The following is a 21,547-nucleotide window of genomic DNA, read 5'->3' as shown; positions in this document are numbered from 1 at the left end:
TAAAACAGATCATCTTCAAGTATGAATTACTGATGTCAGATCCTTTCCTGTTTTTTAGAGATAGAGGGTGGGGAGGGCGGAGGGACCTGAAACTTAGAAGGGAGGGTTCGTCACCAAGTAAGGCTGAGAACAAGGAAGGGAATATTGGAAACAAAGTTGAAGACTGCAGATTTCACAGTTTTGCCAATGTTTGGCACTGTTGACTGCAATTTAGGAAAGATAATTAGAAATAATCTAAGAGTTATTAAGACTCTGCCTCCTTTCTTCCTTTTCTCTCTGCCTCAATCTTTCTCCTTTCCTCTTTACCCATGGCTGATTTTGCTATAAATGACCCTTATTTTCAGAAACTTTATTAATTGAAATATTATGCTTCTGAAGATCTATAGTGATTTAATTATATTGATAGAAAAGAAGTTTACATAATAGAACCAGAAAATTTTGCCAATATTTATTTTTATTTGTCTCTGATATATGTCAGCACCTTAGTTTTCTTAGCTGTGAACTTGTTGTTAAACATAGTCTTTAATTTTAAACAGCTGTATGAGAGAAGTTGTTCCACAGATTTTTGCTGTTATTGTGTAGATATTAAGAACCTATCAATCTAAAAATGCATGTTTACATGATCATTTTATGTTTATGCCTGTGACAGCATTTACTTCCTTTTGCAGATTACATTCAGATATTTTGGCAGAGACTTCTTCAATCCTCTTATACCTTTTCCTTAGAAATATTTTTGTAACAAGTGACATTAAAATTAAAGAAGAAAATCTTTTCTGTGATAATATTAAAGGCAATGAGATTTTCCCCTCTCAACAAGTAAGTGAATTAAAGGGACTGAAAATGTGCCAATTTCCCTTTATTTGTTTCTTGATGTTTCAAGTTCTTTCGGGATTGTGTATCCTGATTTGTGGATAGACTGAGAGATCATTTTATGATTGTGCAGGTTTATTTGATATTCCAAATAGGTTTCATAGGCCCGAGTTCATATATATTTTTCTTCTTTTCAATTGATCTTTTTTGTCTCTGTAAAAGTAGTATAAATTTCAAATATTCAAAAAATGATAAGGTATAAAGTGAAATCTATTGTAATTTTATTGCTCCTAAAAATACTATGAGTTTGTTTTCTCTGTTTTTTTTTATGATATCTGATTTATAAAAATATGCATAGGCAAATTATTATTTAAAAAATTTTTTTTACAAAAATGCTTTCACAATCTACTTGCTATTCCATAATTTGCCTACTTAACATTTTTAATAATTTATCTTATACATGTTTTCATGCAGGTACATATCAATTTACCAAATTCTTATTTTTTAAATTCTTTTTTTAAAAAAATTTTTTTAATGTTTATTTATTTTTGAGAGAGAGAGAGAGAGAGACAGAGTGCGAGCTGGAGAGGGGCAGAGAGAGAGGGAGACACAGAATCCAAATCAGGCTCCAGGCTCTGAGCTGTCAGCACAGAGCCTGATGTGGGGCTCGAACCCACAAACTGTGAGATCACAACCTGAGCCGAAGTCAGATGCTTAACCGACTGAGCCAGCCAGGCACCCCTTATTTTTTTAAGTTCTTAGTTTATTAATCCTCTCATGAAAAATCTGCACAATCACCACAGATAAAGTCACTGTGGAACCTTTATTCCTTCTGTTGTCCAATCTCTGGCTCACTTGTTGCTTGCACCAACCTTGGCTTCTGCAGTCCCCCTGACTTCTTCATTCTGTTCTTATGGTCCTTTCCCTGTTTTCTGGAGGTCTGTTTCTTCTCATACAGGCCATGTCTTGCAAGTCTATGCCTGGGTTCATTTTTCTGTGCATCATCCAAGGAACAATAAATTATGCTTAAGCCAGTTGTCTCGCCACCACCAAAATGGGTTCTGAATCCAAATACAAAGATAGCATCTGGTGTGATCTTGTCCACTTTGGCTTGTTTTTCCTGAATTTCTATCTCAGGTACTGTTGCCTTTCTGGGGTGAAGAATATCAATGACCCTATGTTTCCATACCAAATTCTTTTTAATTTTTATATTGCATTCCTGTACAGAGGCAGGAATGTAACCCATATTCTACTGATGGATTCTCAGGGTGGTTATCAGCATTGCTGTGTGTACCTTTGCAATCTTATAATGCTCTTGCTTTTAATAACAATCCTTTGCTATTTTTTCCATTCTAGATTGAGTGTCACTCTTTGTCCCTCTCCCTCTTTCCTTCTTTACTCACTTTAGCTACATAGAGGCTTTTCCCGTGTGTTTGTTTTTCACAGTTGCTTTTTCCTACCCTTGCATTTATTCATTAGTTAATCAACCAATAAATTGTTACATGAGACCATGGCAGTGTCTATGGATCCAAAAATGAAAAAAACATGACGCTTTTGTCCAGGGAAAGTTCATGGTCTTACAGAGCCCAAGCACTCATAACCATCATCCTGTTCTTTATGTGTTGCCCTTAGTTTCTTCTTTCAGCATCCAGTCTGAAAATGAAGTCAGGCTTTAAGTACTTCAATCAATGAATTCCAGAATGCTAGACTACCATTCTAGTAATAACTTACTCTATGGAAATTTCTCAATGCCGGTTTTCTGTGTATGTTATTTTATAGGTATATATAGAAAAATAATGAAATCTTCCTCCAGGAAAGGGAAAGGAAAAGTAAGATAAGATTCTTATTATTTTTAAGTAACATTTAATCACAAAAGCCTAACTTTCTATTTCACTACCATTTTTATTTAAGTAGCACAAGTATAATAGAAGATTAGTTTGGTCTATTGAAGATTCATCATTTTTTTTTTCACAAATCCAGAAAGAAAATGGGACTGTTAATCAAGTGAGGGACAATATTACAGAGATATAATATTTTAATTATTATTTGTTATACTTTATGTTTTGAAAAAGCTAGATTTTTTCTAACATTAAAATATAGCCACGTTTTAATTTTACCAATTAAAAAAGATTAGTTCCTTTTTCATTACTAGTGGTATTTCTATTGTTTTACAAAATATTCTAAAGTTTAATTCTAAGATGGTATTATCCATATGTAGCATTATTGGGAAATTAGAGTTGTTCTTGAGTTTAGATTTTCTTCATACCAGCATTTCAACATACCAATGTGTTGTTAAACCGGCAGGATCACATTTCCTACCCTTTCTTCTCCTTAGAGGCACATTAATTAAGCACCTGATGTTCCTTTCCGGTAACAATACCTGTTTCTTTACAGATTGCTAGATTAATTGAATGTGAGAGAATATTAGTGGCATTGGACCTTAGCAACTACCTAAATGATTCCAGTTATGCCCTTCAAGCTGTGACTCAGTGTTATGGCCTCCTTGCTCCTATAATCTACCACAATGTTGTTTTGGTACCTGTTGTACAGGTAAGCATATTCACCCCACCCCCTTAAAAATAAGGATATTTTTTACAAAGGCAATTCAACAATGCATTTTGGAAAATGAAAAGCAATGTATCTCTCATAATGTACAAATAGGTCAAAGACAAGTGTTATGAAATTTCATGAGTTAACTGAAAAACATTTTAATAATTTAAATTATATCTGGGCGAACAGACATAAATAAAACATAAAGGCTCAAATGTGTTTCTCTGAAAACATTCAGCCCCATTGCTGTCCATGTTTAAATACTGGCAATCTGTTTTTCTAGATTTTTTAAGTCATTTCAATTTGTATGCTTTTGTAATGTTAGAAGCATCAATGCTTATTCTTAACATATTTTTTTTAAATTTTTTTTTCAACGTTTTTATTTATTTTTGGGACAGAGAGAGACAGAGCATGAACGGGCGAGGGGCAGAGAGAGAGGGAGACACAGAATCGGAAACAGGCTCCAGGCTCTGAGCCATCAGCCCAGAGCCCGACGCGGGGCTCAAACTCATGGACCGCGAGATCGTGACCTGGCTGAAGTCGGACGCTTAACCGACTGCGCCACCCAGGCGCCCCCTTAACATATTTTTAAAGCCATCATCTGGGGAAAAAATTGGCGAATGACCCAAGAAAAATTACTTGGGTGTCTTGGTGATGGAGAAACTGGAATTTATGGAAAAAGAATAAGGGAGAGCTGGGTGAAGGGGTTATATTAGTTGTTTATTCTTCCTAACAAATCACCATAGTGAATGTATCTCATAGTTTCTGTGGGACAGGAGGCTGGAAATGGGTTGGTTGGGTCTTCTGCTTAGGGTCTCTTCAGGCTGAAATCAAGGTGTTGGCCAGAGCTGTGATCTCACCTGAGGCTCTGGAGCCTTTTCCAAGCTCACTGGTTGTTGAGAGAATTTATTTCCTTGTGCTTGTATGATAGGAGGTCCTTAGCTCCTGAAAGCTCACCGCCAGTTCCCTGCCACATGGTCTTCTCCATAACGTGGCAGTCTGCTTCCTCAAGACCATCAGGAGAGTTCCTATAATATTCATGAAGTCTTATATAACATAATGTAGTCATGAGAGAGAAGATCTTATCACATTCACAGGTCCTACCCACATGTAAGGAGAAAGGATTATAACAGAGCTTGTACACCAGGGAGTCCACATCTTGTGGACTGTTTTAGAATCCTGCCTACCACAGGGAAGTAATGAGAGAGGTAAGGTTTTACTGCAGATACTTATAGAAAGTTTTCATCATCATCATTGTTGTCATCATTATCATCATCATCGTCAACTCAGATTTTGAGAACCAAGAAGATGTGAGTGATCTCATGCAAAGCATAAAAATTTTTAATTCACCATGGAGAAAACTAACCAGAGGACTTAAGTAATTTAACAAATATTTGCCTTGGAATGGCTATACTGGAACACAGACATGCTCCTTCTTCCGTATTCCCTTAAGCTCAGCTGCTTGGGAGATCTGCTTCTAAAATCCAAAATCTCAACTCATAGTTGGCAGCCTTCCATGTCATTTGTAGATTGAATGTAAAGCAGTATTCTCAAGTGTGGAATATGCTTTCTTCCGAACCCAAAGGCATTGTCCTTTCTTCTTAGAGGTGAGAGATGCCAGATGTCAGACCTACTCTGGGGTAGGGAGTTTGTTTCAGCACACCCGAGATATTTCATTAATGTGGTAGTTTCCTGAATCTTCATCAGGTTTATTCCTACCCTCTGGAAGGCATGTATCCTATCAGGGTCTTTAATGTACTTGCCTTTTCTTGCTTTTTATGTCCAATTAACATTTTTGTAAGTGTTATTGATGTACTGGTCCCATGTTTTGTTTTGAGAAATGTCCAGAGTGTTCAGGTCCTTTCATAAAATATGTCAGAGGGTGGGAGAGTTACCATTGCCCTGGGGCAAGATGCTAAATATATACTTTTGTCTTCCCAGTATGAATGGGAACTTTTTCTGGTACTTCTTCCTCACAGGATAGAAAAGAAAATATTAGCCATGACAATGCATGGCTTTTACTGTCCTCTAGCAAGGATGCCACATTGGGGCCAGCAGCTGCAACTGGTGCTCAATTGGTTGAGTTCAAGATAATCCACTGTCATCCTGTAGCATCCCACTGGTTTAGAATGCCTTTAGCTATAGCTCAGAGAATAGGTTATAGCTCTGAGGAAAAGCCTTAAGAAAGGAATTTCTAGGGGCACCTGGGTGGCTCAGTCGGTTGGGCATCCGACTTCGGCTCAGGTCATGATCTCACAGTTCGTGGGTTTGAGCCCTGTGTCAGGCTCTGTGCTGACAGCTCGGAGCTTGGAGCCTGCTTCGGATTCTGTGGCTCCCTCTCTCTCTGCCCCTCCCCTGCTTATGCTGTGTCTCTTTCTCTCTCAAAAATAAATAAACATTAAAAAAATAGTTTAAAAAAAATAAATGTAAAAAAAATATTTTTTTAAAAGAAAGGAGTTTCTAATTAAATTGTATTGTTTGGAATAGAAAAGTGAGTGAAACAGAGAGGAGATTCTAGAAATGGGCCTCAATATGTATGAGAATATAATATATGGCCGAATTGGCATTCCAATTCAGTCAGAAGAGAATAGATATTTTTGGTCAATGGTAGTGAACCATTTATTCATCTGATATGGATGGATATTCATCTGAAAGAAAATAGAGTTTGACACCTATATTGGACCATATATAAAAAGTCCAGATGTACTAAAGATTTAAATGTAAAATAAACACAAAACTCTTAGAAATAACAAGAAAGATAAGAAATATTGACTATATTTGTGGCAGCCTATGTGTGACAAAAGGGATCATGACAAAGATAGTAGAAAATTTATAGATTTGGAAAAAGTGTCCAACCCTGACAAGGATAAGTATATATAACAAAAAGTCTTACAAATTGACAATCACTTAGTAAAAGAATGGCCACAGGGCATGAATAGGCAGTTTACAGGAGAGCAAATCCAAGTGGCCAAGAAACATGAAAAGATGCTCAAACTCTGAATATCCCAAGAAATGTACATTAAATGACTAACGTAATACTGTTGACAGAATTGCAAAGATCTGTAACTCCTCTTCCTGGTCAGGGTGTGGGGCAAAGGCACTCTCATTCATTGATGGGGGACATGTGAATTGTTGTAGGCTTTGGAGTTTGGTAAAACAATCTTAATTGTCATTAAACTAAATCTAATTTTAATTAAAATTAAAAATAAATATACTTGACACAGCAACCCCTCTATTAGTAATTTATCCCATAGAATAAAATCCCCAGTTAGTAAGATGCTGCTCCTGGTTCTGGTCCTTGGTTCCCAGATCCATGTGTTCCACCTACTGGGGGCATAGTGCCATGTAACTGTCATTGATTTAGAGTGTATACTTTGCCCTAGAAGATGGTGCTTCATCCTCACTAGGTACCATCAAAGCTGGTATCTCAGTTGCCACTCATATTGGCAACTGAGCATTTATAAGGGTGTTTATTATGGCCATTTGGGTGATAGCAAAAAAGCTGGAGACAGGGGCACATGGGTGGCTCAGTCAGTTAAGCGTCCGACTTTGGCTTGAGTCATGATCTCACAGTTCGTAGGTTCGAACTCCACATCAGACTCTGTGCTGAGAGCTCAGAGCCTGGAGCCTGCTTTGGATTCTGTCTCTCTTTCTCTCTCTGCCCCTCCTCCACTTACACTGTCTCTCTCTGTCTCTCAAAAATAAATTAACATTGAAAAAATTTAAAAAAAGAGCTAAAGACAAAGAGGCAGTGTAGTAGTAGGAGGATGGCCAGTATACCAGATTGTAAAACATCAGCTGTGAAAGAGTGCAACATGGAGATTCTGGAAATGGCTGAATAAATGATGGTTGTTCCACACTAAATCATATTATGCAGCCATTGGCAATAATGAATTTGAGCTATACCTGTAGACTTGGAGTAATTTTTCATAAGACATGGATGAAGGAGAAATGCACAGTTCAAACAAGTGTTTATACATCCCATTTTGTAACATAACATTAACCCTCCCTCTATGTATGTTTATGTATTTAGATGTATGTATATGATTATAAGATCCTGGAGAAAACTACAAAATTACTGGGTTGCTAACATGATTTGGAGATATGGTATAGTAGGGTGGAGGCAGGTGATGATGGGGAGGAATTAAAGAAGCATTAAAAAATACTCATAGGTGTATAGTAACAATACTAATAATATTGTTAGAATGGTGGCTTGAAGCAATTAGTGTGCTCACAAAAGACCAATATCCATATGTTAATTTGTCCTTTGATAATCTGGATGACTAATAGATTGATGCAATCTCAGCTCTACTTTTCTGACAGTAATGTTGCTCAGAACAGGGCAACAGTATTGAAAACTAAACTTAGGGGCGCCTGGGTGGTGCAGTCTGTTAAGCGTCCGACTTCAGCCAGGTCACGATCTCGCGGTCCGTGTGTGAATTTGAGCCCCGCGTCAGGCTCTGGGCTGATGGTGAGAGCCTGTTTCCGATTCTGTGTCTCCCTCTCTCTCTGCCCCTCGCCCGTTCATGCTCTGTCTCTCTCTGTCCCAAAAATAAATAAAAGTTGAAAAAAAAATTAAAAAGAAAATAATAAAAAAAAAAAAAAAAAGAAAACTAAACTTAATTGTCTAGCTCTTGACCAAATTCAGGATCATATAATATGAAGTAAGGAGACTAGGAAGTAAATGCTGATATGGATAGATTTCTTGGGATATGAATGCTTGGTTTTAATTTTAAAAGAAACTATTATTTCAAGTACCTGGTATCACTTTATATTTAATATGGTACCTCCTTCTCTATATGTTTTTTTAAGGTCCTCCTAAGTGTGGGTGTGTTTTTAGTGTCTTGTATATGTAATATTCTGCCGATAATTTTTATGGCACTTGTCAAAATGTGCTTTGGTTTGTAATTGCTGAATACTTATTTTATCCTCTATACTAGTTTTCAAGTTACTTTAGATGAGAGACTCATCTGAAATTGAATATATTAATTTTATCTCAGAGTACATTCTTTTATACATGAGAAACAATTCATTGATAATTATTGAAAATAATAAGACTTGATGGCTTAAAACTTGCGTGATTTGAATAGGACATTTTGTAATGGGTGAGGCTATTTGTCAACAGAAACTCTTCTGCTTCTGTTTTTTAGATCTTGATAAAGTGTGTGGTGGTTTTGCAGGGACTACCAAACATTGTCCACTCAAAGAAACATTTTGCAAGTTTTGAAAGTGTACAGCACATGATAGCTTGCTGTGTCTTCTACATAACAAAGGTATTTATCTTATTCTTTGCCTCATATCATAAAACTCAGGAATAGCAATGATTTAGAAAGCTACTTTTAATTAACTTTTAAAAATACTTTAAAAACTAGTACCTACAAAGCATTTTAGCTCAAAAGTTGCCTGAGTGGGTCAGTTGGTAAAGCCTGAAGGGTGTCTCTTAGGCCAGGGGAAAGGGTGGAAAAGAGCACAATTTTATGGGACTTCATTCACCTTGGAAGCGAGAAAGAGCCAAGAAATCAGAGTCCAAGAGGTAGGCTTATTTATCTTCATTGCTTGGCTCAGAGGCCCACATTGTGTGTTTCTTCAAAGGCTTCAGTTGTCTCAATCCAGTGAAATTCTTCAAAGAAGGGCCTTATCTGTGTCTGCATATTTTATATGGTTTTCACAGGATTTTTGTGATTTGGTCAGGGATCTGGAAGAATACTGCATTGGTGGGCTGATTTGATCCATCACTTTAAGTTTGCTTCAGTGAGGGTCTTGAAACAGAGAGACTTTTACCTTTACCTTAGCAAATAAGTCATGATTTGTTTTTCTGACCTCAGGAGCAGAACGTCATATTCTTTCCATCACCCACTGGTTTACCACTGCTGGAGACGCTTCTGTAATCTTGTTTGTGTAGATACTGAGGGAGGATAGTCATTAGCAGGAAGAGAAAAATAATAACTCACTTAAGAGGACTCAGAACTCCAAGGGGCAGGATAAACACCAGATTAATTGTGGTTTTTACTCTCACTATATTGGAAAAGACCAGAGGTAACTTGGAAAAAAAAAAAAAAAAAGAAAGAAAGAAAATCTTCAAGGTGGTGAAAAGCAACTAAATGGTCAAAAAAAACCACCACAACAGCAAAAGATCTTTTGTAACTGAACAAAAAAATATTTGATTAAAAAAATTGAACAGATGAAGATTGTGGTTACTGGTATTTCTTGAGTCAAATCCGGAAGCTCAAGAAATACCTGACCGCATAGAATGGAATTATGCAGAGATAAACTCAGAAGGCAGATCCAGAAGTCCTAACATGAAACAAAAGGAGTTCCGGAGGTAGAAAATTAAAAAATAGAGAATAGGCTCCCTAAGTCCCAGGCAGGATTAATGTAGGAGCATATGTGTTGACACTTGGTGGGGAGATTCTTGAAGTCCAGATATGAAGAACAATCGTAGTTTTGAGACCCGAAGAACAGGTGATTTGCAATGGAAAGACAATCCGTTAGCTTCAAACTTTTTTATCAGCAGCAGCAGAAGCTAAAATACTGGAGCAACATTTGTAGAATCCTGAGCGGAGAAGACCAAGGTCCAAAACTAATAGCCAGGAAAGATAGCACTCATTTTTATGGGCAAAATAAACATTTTTCAGAAGTGCAGGCATTTAAAAAGTATTCTGCCCATGTACTTATCTGGGGAAAACACTTGAGGAGATACTCCATCAAATGACAAGTGGTTCAGAAGAGAAATCCCAAGAAAGGGAAAGACAAAAAGGGGAGGAAAAATGGGAGCAATGAACCTTGCAATATATGTATTATTAAAATTAAATAGGTAATAATGATATGATGTGGATTTTGTAATATAAATGCTAAGTAGGGATTCTTGAAATAGAAATGTTATCTTTGAAAGAAAAAACTTATTAGTAACCTAGAACTTAAAGTTTTATTTTGTTTGGGGTCAAGGAGAGGAGAGCAGGTAGAGATTCTTGGTGCATGTTGTGTGTTTTAAAAAAATACATATAGGGGCGCCTGGGTGGCTTGGTCGGTTAAGCGTCTGACTTCGGCTCAGGTCATGATCTCACGGTCCGTGAGTTCGAGCCCCGCGTCGGGCTCTGTGCTGACAGCTCAGAGCCTGGAGCCTGTTTCCGATTCTGTGTCTCCCTCTCTCTCTGACCCTCCCCCGTTCATGCTCTGTCTCTCTCTGTCTCAAAAATAAATAAACGTTAAAAAAAATTAAAAAAAAAAATACATATAGTATAAAAAATACATATACTATAAAATTATTAGTTTCTCTTAATAGACTTTATATATTTAAAAATGACTCAGGAGGGGCGCCTGGGTGGCTCAGTGGGTTAAGTGTCTGACTCTTGATTTCATTTCAGATCATGATCTTATGGTCATGAGATCGAGCCCTGCATGGGGCTCCATGCTCGGCATGGAGCCTGCTTAAGATTCTCTCTCTCCCTCTGCCCTTCCCTCTTGCTCCCTTCCTCTTTATCTCTCATAAATAAATAAATAAATAGATAAAATAAAAAATAAATAAATAGATGTCTCAGGAAAATGTAGCTAGGTGCAAAACTATAAAGCACAGTAAGACTTGTAAATTGACAGGAAGGAAAAATGAACAGAGGAATAACAGGCAGGAAAAATGGCTAATTCAGCAAAACTAAGAAAGAAAAAGAGATAGTATTTAAGATAGAAGGAATACAATCAAGTGTATTAATTACTTCACTAAGTGTTAATGAACTCAGATGACAGAGATGGCCAGATGAGCTAAAAAGTCAGATTCAAGTGGGGTGTCTGGGTACTCAGTCAGGTAAACATCTGACTTCAGCTCGGGTCATGATCTCATGGCTTGTGTGATCTCATGTCTCGTGAGTTCGAGCCCCGCCTCAGGGTCTGTGCTGACAGCTCAGAGCCTGGAACCTGTTTTGGATTCTGTGTCTCCCTTTCTCTTTGCCCTCCCTCTCTCTCTACCCCATTCTCGCCTGGCTGTCTCTCCCTCAAGAATAAATAAACATTAAAAAAATTTTTTAAGTCAGATTCAAGTGTTTATAATTGTAAGAAACACTCGTGAAATGTCTCCTTAAAAATCAGGTATAAGAGATGCTGACTCTTAATAGTGTGATTCATTATTTGTAGAGATTCTCTAATGCAATAGATAATGATATGAAAAATTTTATGATATTAAAAAACTGGGACACCTGGGTGGCTCAGTCGGTTAAGTGTCGGACTTCAGCTCAGGTCATGATCTCCTGGTTTGTGAGTTCTAGTCCCACATTGGGCTCTGTGCTGACAGCTCACAACCTGGAGCCAGTTTCAGATTCTGTGTCTCCCTCTCTGTCTCTGCCTCTCCCCCTGCTCAAGCTCTCTCACTCTCTCTCTCTCAAAAATAAATAAACATTAAAAAATTTTTTAAAACAAGTATAAATTAATCTGTAATTGTTACAGGTCTCCAAAACTCATGAGAATCTAGTAAACATTATTACAATCGAAAAAAGAATTTATAAAATGATTGTGAGATGCTTTCAAACTGGTATTTTTATGCTGTCAGTAACTGGTTAGAAATGGAGAGAAGAAAATATACCACTTTATAATATACAATATTTTAAGACAAATACCATATGATTTCACTCATGTGGAATTTAAGAAACAAAACATATGAATATGGCAGGGAGAAAAAGGCAAACCAAGAAACACACTCTTAACGATAGAGAACAAACTGAGGGTTGATGGAGGGGAGGTGAGCCAGGATGGGTTAAATAGGTGATGGAGATTAAGGGGCACTTGTTGTGATGAACACCAGGTGTTGTATGTAAGTGAGGAATCACTAAGTTGTACACCTGAAACTAATATTACACTGTATGTTAACTGGAATTTAAATAAAAACTTGGAGGAAAAAATACAATATTTTAAACCTAACAGAGTGCTAAAAGACCCAAATAAAAGAACTGTGAAATCTACTGAAGGGCACAAAATAAGATCTGAACATATGGCGGGCCACTGCAGGTTCCTGAATATGAAGACTTAATGTCATAGAAATATAAATCCTTCCTAAAATAATATTTAAATATAACACAGATCTAATCAGAATCCCAATGGGGTTTCTCTGAAACTGATTAGAATAACTTAAAGTTCTCAATACATACTAAGACTTATTATAAGGCCACTTCAATAAAAAATGGTGTTAACAAAGTAATAGGCAAATAGTTCAGAAGAATAGAAGAGTTCAGGAATAGCCAGTCCCAGGTCTACAGAAGAACTTAATATATGACAAAGGTGGCATTTGGATTTATTGGGAAAATGATAATTTATTAAAATATTTTATTTAATAAAAGGTGTTGGTATAACTGACTATTCATCTGTAAATAAACAAAGCCAGAGCTCTACCTCCTACTATAAACAAAATAAAGTCCAGATGGATATTTGTATGGCCTTGAAGTCAGAGGAGACCTTTCTCAAAAGGGCATATAATTTAAAAGGTACACAGGAAAAGATAGATAAACAGATTACATGATAATTAAAAGATTTTTTTTATGGCAAGACACTATTAACAAGGCTTAAAGGCAAATATTAAAAAAATATTTGACAGATACAGGATTATTAACATTGCCTCATAGAGTAATCAATGGGAAAATATGAAATCATTTTAAAGTTTGGGAAAAGAAGAATCAGATTTATTTTTAATTATGAAGGATGTGTTTCAGTCACCTTGAAAAGTGGAGTAGTGAACAGGTACCAGATGATGAATGGCCCTCTAATGAGGTCAGAGAAGAGCCATTCAAGGGTTTTAAACCTGGAAATGACATAATGAAATTTGCATTTTAGAAAAGAGAAACTATTCTGGTGGCACAACAGCTAGTAGAGTGGGATAAGACCTGAAGCAGGGAGGGAGTTAGAGGGTGAGAGATGATAAACTGAACCATGGCAGTCTCCCCTTATCTGCAGTTGTGCTTTCCGTGGTTTCACGTACCCACGGTCAACTGCATCGGGAAGCAGATGGGCCTCCATCCGATGCGTTGTCAGAAGGTCAGCGGTAGCCTAACGCTGTGTTGTGGTGCCTGCGTCATCCACCTCACTTCATCTCATCACATAGGCATTTTATCATGTCCCGTCATCACAAGGGCAAGGGTGAGCACAGTACAAGATATTTTGAGAGAGACTCTGCTCACATGGCTTTTATTACAGTATACTGTTATAAACGTTCTATTTTATTATTGTAGTTGTTATTACTCTGCCTAACTTATAAATTAAACTTTATCATAGGCACATATGTATTAAAAAAAAACATGTATATCAGGATTGGTGCTATCTGAGGTTTCAGGCATCCACTAGGGTCTTGGAACATATCCCCCATGCTTAAGAGGGGAGGCTACTATAGTGTGAAAAAGTGGGAGATAGAATTGAAAGGATTTAAGAGTTATTTATGAGATAGAGTTGACAGCCTGTAAAACTACTGAGTATGTGGGGATACAAGGCAAAGAGGGGAGAGTCAACAGTAATCCAGCTATCTGGACTCAGCAGTTGAGTGAATACTCTTTGTTGGACTCTGGAGAGGGAGTAATTTTGTACGGGAAAGAGAGAAAAGATACTGAGTTTTGAATATATTGACTTTTGGGGCTAATAGGATATCCAAAGAGGTGTATATTATATAATTGGAACTACCGTCTTGGAGTTCAAGAGAGGCCAAATATGTATAAGGACAAAGCCATCATTAATATATGGACTCAAATGAACAATATAACTAAATGATGTAGTCTGGGGACAGTGTGTAGAGTGAGAAGGGAAGAGAATTATTTAAGAGTGCACTAAATCCAAGGGGCCTGTCCTGCTTCCATTAGTCAAGAGGAAGAAGAGGAGAGTTGATTGGTCCACAGCTGTTTTGTCATTCCCAACCTCAACCTTGAGAATCTCTCTGGTGCTATCAGCGCTGCCATTATCATGTGGTGTAACCAGTGAGAAAGCAGGAGTCCCACATAATCCAAAGTGCCCCTTTCCATTTCTAATGTTACAATTGTACACACATTAATTAGTGTTATGCTGGACTAAAAGTATATCTTCCAAGGTTACTTTTCTTTGGAATATCTTCTCTGCTTGGTGTTCCCCACTGCCCGCCCCCCAGATTTGTCCGTCAGTAAGTATTTCCAGGAGAGGAATGTCTTTTTCAAATAAAAGAAGGCCAGGTTATACTCTCTTTCCAGGGTACTGGACAACTACTCACTTTGCATTTAAATAACTAATAGCAGCTACTGTAATGTTTCTTTCAGAACAAAGAAACTATTCCAACGCAGCTTGTAGGTTGCAAGTTGCCAATAGCAACTTCTCCTGCTAAAAACCAACCAACCAGGGGTGCCTGGGTAGCTCAGCTAGGCATCCAACGCTTGATTTTGGTTCAGGTCTTGATTTCACAGTCCTGAGACAGAGCCCTGAATTGGGCTCTATGTTGGGCTTGAAGCCTGCTTAAGATTCAATCTCTCTCTCTCTCTCTCTGTCTCTCAAAACAAAACAAAACAAAACACCAACCAACCAACCGACAAACCAATTCTGCTTATCCAGGCACTCCACATTTGACCATTAAAGGAGAGGAGCCAGGATAGGGAAAGGATGAGGATATAGGAGCAAGATCCTTGAGAAGGCAGGAGGCGGTGAGTCCTAGCACAGGTGGGAGGGGTTAGTCTGGATGGGAGATTGACCTCTCTCCACTAACAGGAGAGTAGGATGGCTGGAGTTACAGGTGAGTGTGTAGGTAGGTTTCTGGACAGGAGATAAGCTAGTTTCCCTACATTTCCTCTGTGAAAAGGAAGCAAGGTCATTTGCTGAGAGTAAGGAAGTAAGGAGTAAGGGTGGGTTTCCGAGATTGAGAAGAATGGGAGGTTTTGCAGCAGCTTCTGTGGATGATTGCAGAGAGTACTGACCTAGAACCAAAGACCAGCATTTGGGGCCTAGTGCATGTTGAAGTCCTTGAATTCACATGTCTCCTCTTTCAGCCTTGTGTGATTTTTCTCCCATAGCACACAGCAGCTTGGGACTGGCCCTGCGATTCCTTACTTGCCATCCACAACTCCACTAGCTTTCCCCCACAACTTGAAGAATCACATTGAGACCCAAGTGATATTATTATAGAAATGACCCTGAATGTATTTTGGACATCTGTAAAAAGTAAAATGTATATTAATGTGACGATTTTGATATCAGAGCTGCTTCTGTCCCAAATTGATATGCTGAGAACTGTCCTTTCGGAAGCTTCCTCCAGCCTGACGGTAACCCCAGAACCCTGGCCTAGCCTCGAGTCCCAGGTTTCAGGTGTTCATTTTTTTATAAACACATTTTTTTGTATGGATTTTCTGTTATGACATGGAAAGTCCAATTAGTCTGATGGCTCTGTGTCCTTTCTCTGTTCTGCTTAAAACATTGCTAATCTGTTCAGATGACTCAATCTTTCGTCTTTAAACAGCAGTATTTTTTCTAAAAGTTACCAGAATTCCAAATGAAGTGCCACCTTCTGAGACAAGTCATGTTAAATGTGCCGTTATGTTTGCATTGTTCAAAACTTATTATGCTAAACATCTGGCATAGTCTTTTTATTTCTGTTCACCATTTGGTGTGTTAAGTAGAATTGGTTCTCTATTTCCCTTTTGATTGGAAAAGTTCGTTATCATTTATCATGTACTGTCATATGAAGATAAGGGGAAAAGACGACACAGTCCTTTCTAGTTCTAAGCCTCCACCTACATCAGAGAGCAAAGTTGAATGGAGAGCAAACATCAGCTCATTTCTGCTTTCTAATACAACATACTCCCTCTGATATCAATTTTATAATGACACTGGACTGTTTTGCCTGGCATTTAAAGCCCTGATTGACCTAACCCCATCGACCTTTTCAAGATTTATTTCACCGTTTTCCTTCCCACACTCAGTTCCATGGTCAGCATTAATTTAACGCTATTGCCGGGTCCCACGAAGTATTTCTATTTCTTAGCACCTTGGATCAGGTAGGTATTATCAGATTTATGCAAACACCCGTGTATATATCCTTTCACTGTATGGGAAGTAACAGTTGTTTCTTATCTTAAATAAATACTAAGTTACTCAGCTTCACAGAATACACCTACATCTAACAAATTCCTACAAGCTTATTTATACTCTTAGAGAATGGCCTTATGGGGTTCACCATGAAGGTGTCCCCTATGCAAATCAGACAGCTGGCCAGGGAAACCTTTCTAGAGTTGATGCTAGCGCCCAGATGTTCATGACCAGGTGAAGCTTTATAAATAAAGTGGGCAAGTTGTTCTGAGAAATGCCTCAGGAGTAGGGAGGCATGAAGGCCTGAAACCATAGTGAGTGTCAGAATTTATATTTGGCTCAATATTTTGTGAGCTTAAAGTACAAGGAGATGAGTGCTTTACACTAAGTAAGGGCCAGGCTAGAGAAGGCCAGAATAGTAATTAGTAACAAATTGTGGATGAGAGCAGCTTCCCTTTTTATGATTTCAGCTCTGGTTCATGGAGAATCTTCCCAACACAGCTTGTCTCTAGTCTAGTCCACCACTAGAATGTCTTATGAATCATTTACCAATCTTAAATCACCCCCTAACCCAGACATTTTGATGTCAGTAATTATGCCATTTCACATAGAAAGCAACTCAAGACAGGAGGTGGTGGTTATATGGACTTTTTAGAATGATTTTGTTTTAACATGGGTGTGTTAAGTGGAAATATTTTCTTAACAGTTAACTTCCTATACCGAAACATATATGGCTATATGTCCCAGAAATATGGGAAATTCATTATTGAGGAGATAATCTTGTTATTTTGTCCTTTATTTAAAGCAGTGGAATCGTGCAGCTTTAATTGTGGGGAAATATAATCTGGAGGTAAATTACCAGTTTCCTTAACAAAATCAGGGGAATTCTTAGACCCAAACATTAATGGGACTTTTGAGTTTATGAAAGATGGTGGATGACACTTGAAAACAGACAAGGGGTAATTAATAATATTTAATTATAATTAATAAATATTTTCAATTAGATTCTGCGTTCATGGAAAGAATATGACCTGGCAGTTATGATTATAAATTATGGAAAAAAGATGTTAGACATCACATCAGGGTGCAAATCTCTGTTTGGTGTGACTGACCAAGAAGAAACACAAGAGGAGGTAATTGATTTTTGTTTCTTGTCTTAAAACATATACTTATTTGAGTCTTTTAAGTGTCATGTGATATTAGCAAATGTGTTAGAAAATTGACTAGTTTCAAATTTGTCATATTTATATAAACAAAAAGTGGTATATAGCAAAGATTTTCCTTATTTAGAAGCATCCATGCTGGATACTGAAGAGCCTCTCTCACCAGTACTGACCATCAGGTGTTGATAGAGCTTCCTATGCCCAGCTGGACAGGGGACTCAAAGCCCTGTAAAGTCTTTCCCAAATTGATTTTATGATTCTGGGTGGGTCAGCGAATGTAGTAAACACCCTTCAGAGCTTTTTAGTTTGTTCACAGATTTTTCCTAACCTCATTGTGTCACCTAAATTGTCTTCTTTATGAAACTGCTAATGTCTAAGACTACTTTTTAGTATCTGCCTCCCATTGTATTGCCTTTTCTTGAAACCATACGGTTATGTGTTTTTATAGATCAAATTTTGAAATGTTGCTTCACTTCTGAGGAGCACTAGGAATTACTTGAAGCCTACTAATTCACTGACTGGGGTGGGGAGAGAGACTGTCAACCCTAGACTCTGTTTCTGTTGGACTGGCCCCATCTCTGTCTCTATTATATAATGAATGATATGCCAAAGTAAGTGTGTGCTTGCCACAAAATGCTTCAAAAACTACCACTGTTTTACTGCACGAATTTTTTTAAGCCATAATACTTTTTTGGGGGGTGAAGGGTCATTTTGTTTAGAGAGAGTTTTGATTAAGCTGGATGCATTTTGAGGGTTTTTTCCACCTACTGTTGTTCACTGTCAGAGTCCATCAGCCGCCAGGCCCTTTATGTCACCCAGGCCTTGACTCATGAGCCTATTCCTTCACATCATTGCAGGGCAGGACCCCATGTGTCCTTCCATGGAGCCCCAAGCCCAGTGAAATGTTGTCATACTTCTTTCTAAGACTGTAGGGACCGAGAAGCTAACGCCTAATTTATAAGAGTCAGAAATTGTTATAGCCCCTCAAGGACGCTTTAAGCCTGTAGGGGCTTGGGAGGGTTGTTTGTTTGTTTGTTTGTTTGAGAACAGGAGACATTAACACTTCAGTTCTCAGGCTCAGACTGTTGAAAACATGGTGGGGAGACTGAGCACAGATCCACTAATACTTAATCCACTAATTGCAGATCTTGTTATGTTTCAATGAAAGGCAAAGCAGCAAAGGCAATTAGCTTAGTTGTAAAGAAGCTCCTCTGGGAAAAAAGAAAGGAAAGAAGAAAAGGGAAAAAGGAATACTTTTCTGAGGGCAAGATGGGAGTTTTCTTTTGAGGATTTTTTAGAGCTCTACCCTCAGCTGCTTTCAGAAAAGTGTGTATAGGTTGAAGGGATGGTGCTAGTTGGGGTTTTGGGGTGTAGAAGTTACTGGAAAGAAGGGAGAGGGGAAGAGAAGAAATATTTTGTTTAATCTCCATAAAATACTGAGTATTGTGTTTGTCATTTAGTTGGGATGAAATGACTGTTATTATTAATTATTCATTTGTATCACCTAGCCATGTAGATTGTAGTTTTTATCCACCGGGTGTGAAGGTATGAAATCGTAATTTAAAGATTATTACTTCAAAGTGACAATTGTTGAAACATGTTGAAGTACGTTCTGACACTTAGCCAATGTTTTTAGGGTTCTTCTAAGAAGTCTTACAAGCCTAAGAAGCCACAGCAGATATTATTACCTGAAAAAATAAATGAACAGCTGGCCTTGTTGGAGACCCACCTACTCAAACTGACGAAGCAATGTAGTCATGTTTTTTTTCTTTCTGTATACTTCTACTTGGCATTATGTTTTTTTTTTTTTTTTAAATAAGAAACTATTTTGTTAAAAGGATTAAGATGAGATTAGCATTTGGTAAATAAATCCTTTAAGGTGCTTTTACATTATTTCATTAATCCTAAAAATACTGTGTTAATAATGGATTGCTAACTGCTTTTTTTCTGATGTGGTTCATGAAGATTAAGTGATTTATTCAGGATTACATAGCTGGCTTATTTTTGATTCTAAAGCAGGGTTTCTCAGCCTCGACATTCTTGTCGATTTGGGTCAGCTAATTCTTTGCTGTGGAGTACCCTAGGATGATGAGCGGCATCCCTGTCCTCTACCTAGATGCTTGGCACACCATCTTCCCTGCTTTGACAATCAACTGGGAGGCAAATGTTGCCAAGTGTATTGGTGAGGGGAGCGCAAAATTGAGAATCACTACTCTTTCAAAGGCAGAAATGTAACAAATAAAAGGATAGCGTGAAGTGTGTTAATGAGTGAGTGATTTGAACCACAGTCTGCTCAAGTGAAAGAGTGGTTTAGTTTTAGGTCATTGTCCCAAATAGGAATTTCAAAATGGACCACTGTGCATACAGTGATTAGAATTTTGGAGTTTGCAGTTTGGAAATCTGCTTAAGAAATTGATTTATTTTCTAGTGATGATAAATATTATCACCTGCTTTTTAGCAGGTACTTCAAACCTTCTGGAAGAATAAGAGAGTACCTTTTTTCTCCACATTTTCCTCAAGTAGGAGGTTCTACTTTTGGCCCCTCAGCCTTTCTGGAACTGACTACTTGCAGAATTCTGTGTCCTGACCTTACCTCTCTTAGTGTGCCTCAGTTCTATCTGGGATCACAATTCCCTGACCTGGATCGATCTCTCTCTCTCTCTCTCTCTCTCTCTCTCTTCAAAGTCTGTTTTGAGTTGAATTAATGAATTGAACCCAATGCTCTATTATTCACACAACCAGTAAACCTAGCTTTGGGAAAGCTGTAATTGTCTCATTATAAAAATATAATTCTTTAAAATGTGAAGTGTTTTAGAGATGTGAATTATTTTCATTTTGTCAGTAAAAACATTTTACTAAGAAGCACAATGTAATGTTACTAGCTAAACAACAGATTTAATAACAAAACAATCATAAAATAATAGTTTTGAACAGTACTTTCTGTGTGCCAGGAAGTATTTTAAGTGTTTTATACATATTGAAACTCATATGGCCCTTATATAACAACCATATGAGGGAGCTACTCTTACGCTCATTTTAAAGGTAAAGAACCTGAGGCACAGAGAAGATGAGTAACTTAACAAGGTCTCATAACTAAAAATTGTTGGTGTTAGAATTTGAACCCAGGCAGCCTTGCTCCAGTGGCTGTGCTGTTCATTATTGTATATTTTACGGTCTTTTAAAAGTAATTTTGTAAAAATAAAGTTAACATAATTGGTATGTTTCTGAGTCTGGGGTTTGCTGGTAATATGACAGCCATTGAATATGAGAGACTCAAGCCTTAGAAACTCTTCACCTCTTTGGTGGTGATCTCCTTGGCTTTTAGGGGGAAAAATGAAAGGAAAATAACTAAGATCACTGAAGTTTTTAATGCCCCCAAATATAATGATGTAGTTGATATTTTGAAAGCACATAATTTAGAATGAATGCTTGAACATTCTTCCAAAGAATTTTCATTTTTGGTTATTCACGTTAAACAGAACCTACAACTTACTAATTTTTTAAACCTTAGATGTTACAACTGAACTCTCAGGAACAGAGGACCCTGTATTTCTTTACCCTATTGTTTTAAACTGGTCGGTCAAAGGTGCTGTGAAAGAAGGTAGGTGACCTAAACGTATATGTGCTGTTCACTTGATTTTCTATTGAAGATCATTTATTGTGTGGATTTTGTTGTTGTCTGAAAGATCTCACTTTTCTAGACAGAAGGTTTTGAGTTCTTACCTGTTTAGAATAACACAAAATAACTATTGGTTGTCAAGTAATATGATTTAAAATCTGGAAAGACAGAACTTTGATGGTGACTTATTTTGGTAGTGAGTGATATTATGAAGCTTATGAGTATTAGGTAATTGAAAAATGTGAGTGATTGTCAAGTCCAGCTGTGAAGAAATAGCAGCATTATTGCTTAGCTCAGAGTGAGAGAAAATAAAAATTAGGATAACTAGTAATTTTGATAATTAGCACTTTTCCCCCCAACTTGTCTGACATTAGAGGCAACTTTTATGAACTAGTTTTCA

At 37.5% G+C, this 21,547-nt stretch overlaps 2 protein-coding genes across 4 annotated transcripts in view; one reads left to right on the top strand and one right to left on the bottom strand.

Annotated features, from left to right (window-relative positions):
- The window catches only part of CFAP54 (cilia and flagella associated protein 54), a 292,859-nt gene that overhangs the window by 101,591 nt on the left and 169,721 nt on the right, over positions 1 to 21,547 (top strand). For all 3 annotated transcript variants that reach the window (XM_040491156.1, XM_040491155.1, XM_040491157.1), the window contains 6 exons: positions 669 to 816; positions 3,205 to 3,360; positions 8,511 to 8,633; positions 17,370 to 17,498; positions 19,165 to 19,279; positions 21,040 to 21,129. In XM_040491156.1, coding sequence (XP_040347090.1) covers positions 669 to 816; positions 3,205 to 3,360; positions 8,511 to 8,633; positions 17,370 to 17,498; positions 19,165 to 19,279; positions 21,040 to 21,129 — 761 coding nt within the window. The remainder of the gene's footprint in view (positions 1 to 668; positions 817 to 3,204; positions 3,361 to 8,510; positions 8,634 to 17,369; positions 17,499 to 19,164; positions 19,280 to 21,039; positions 21,130 to 21,547) is intronic.
- LOC121040575 (40S ribosomal protein S24-like) lies at positions 1,605 to 2,270 on the bottom strand. Its single transcript, XM_040491158.1, has one exon. The coding sequence runs from the start codon at positions 2,054 to 2,056 to the stop codon at positions 1,634 to 1,636; it is 423 nt and encodes a 140-aa protein (XP_040347092.1). The 5' UTR covers positions 2,057 to 2,270; the 3' UTR covers positions 1,605 to 1,633.

Source organism: Herpailurus yagouaroundi, unplaced genomic scaffold, assembly GCF_014898765.1.
Source record: "Herpailurus yagouaroundi ecotype Mexico unplaced genomic scaffold, PumYag 182, whole genome shotgun sequence".
NCBI classification, from domain to species: domain Eukaryota; kingdom Metazoa; phylum Chordata; class Mammalia; order Carnivora; family Felidae; genus Herpailurus; species Herpailurus yagouaroundi.
The sequence above is the reverse complement of the archived record's forward strand: the minus strand, read 5'-3'. Positions and strand labels throughout refer to the sequence as shown.

Bases quoted from the DNA above. Each gene is read 5' to 3' on its own strand.
- LOC121040575 (XM_040491158.1), bottom strand. From the start codon at position 2,056: ATGGGTTACATTCCTGCCTCTGTACAGGAATGCAATATAAAAATTAAA.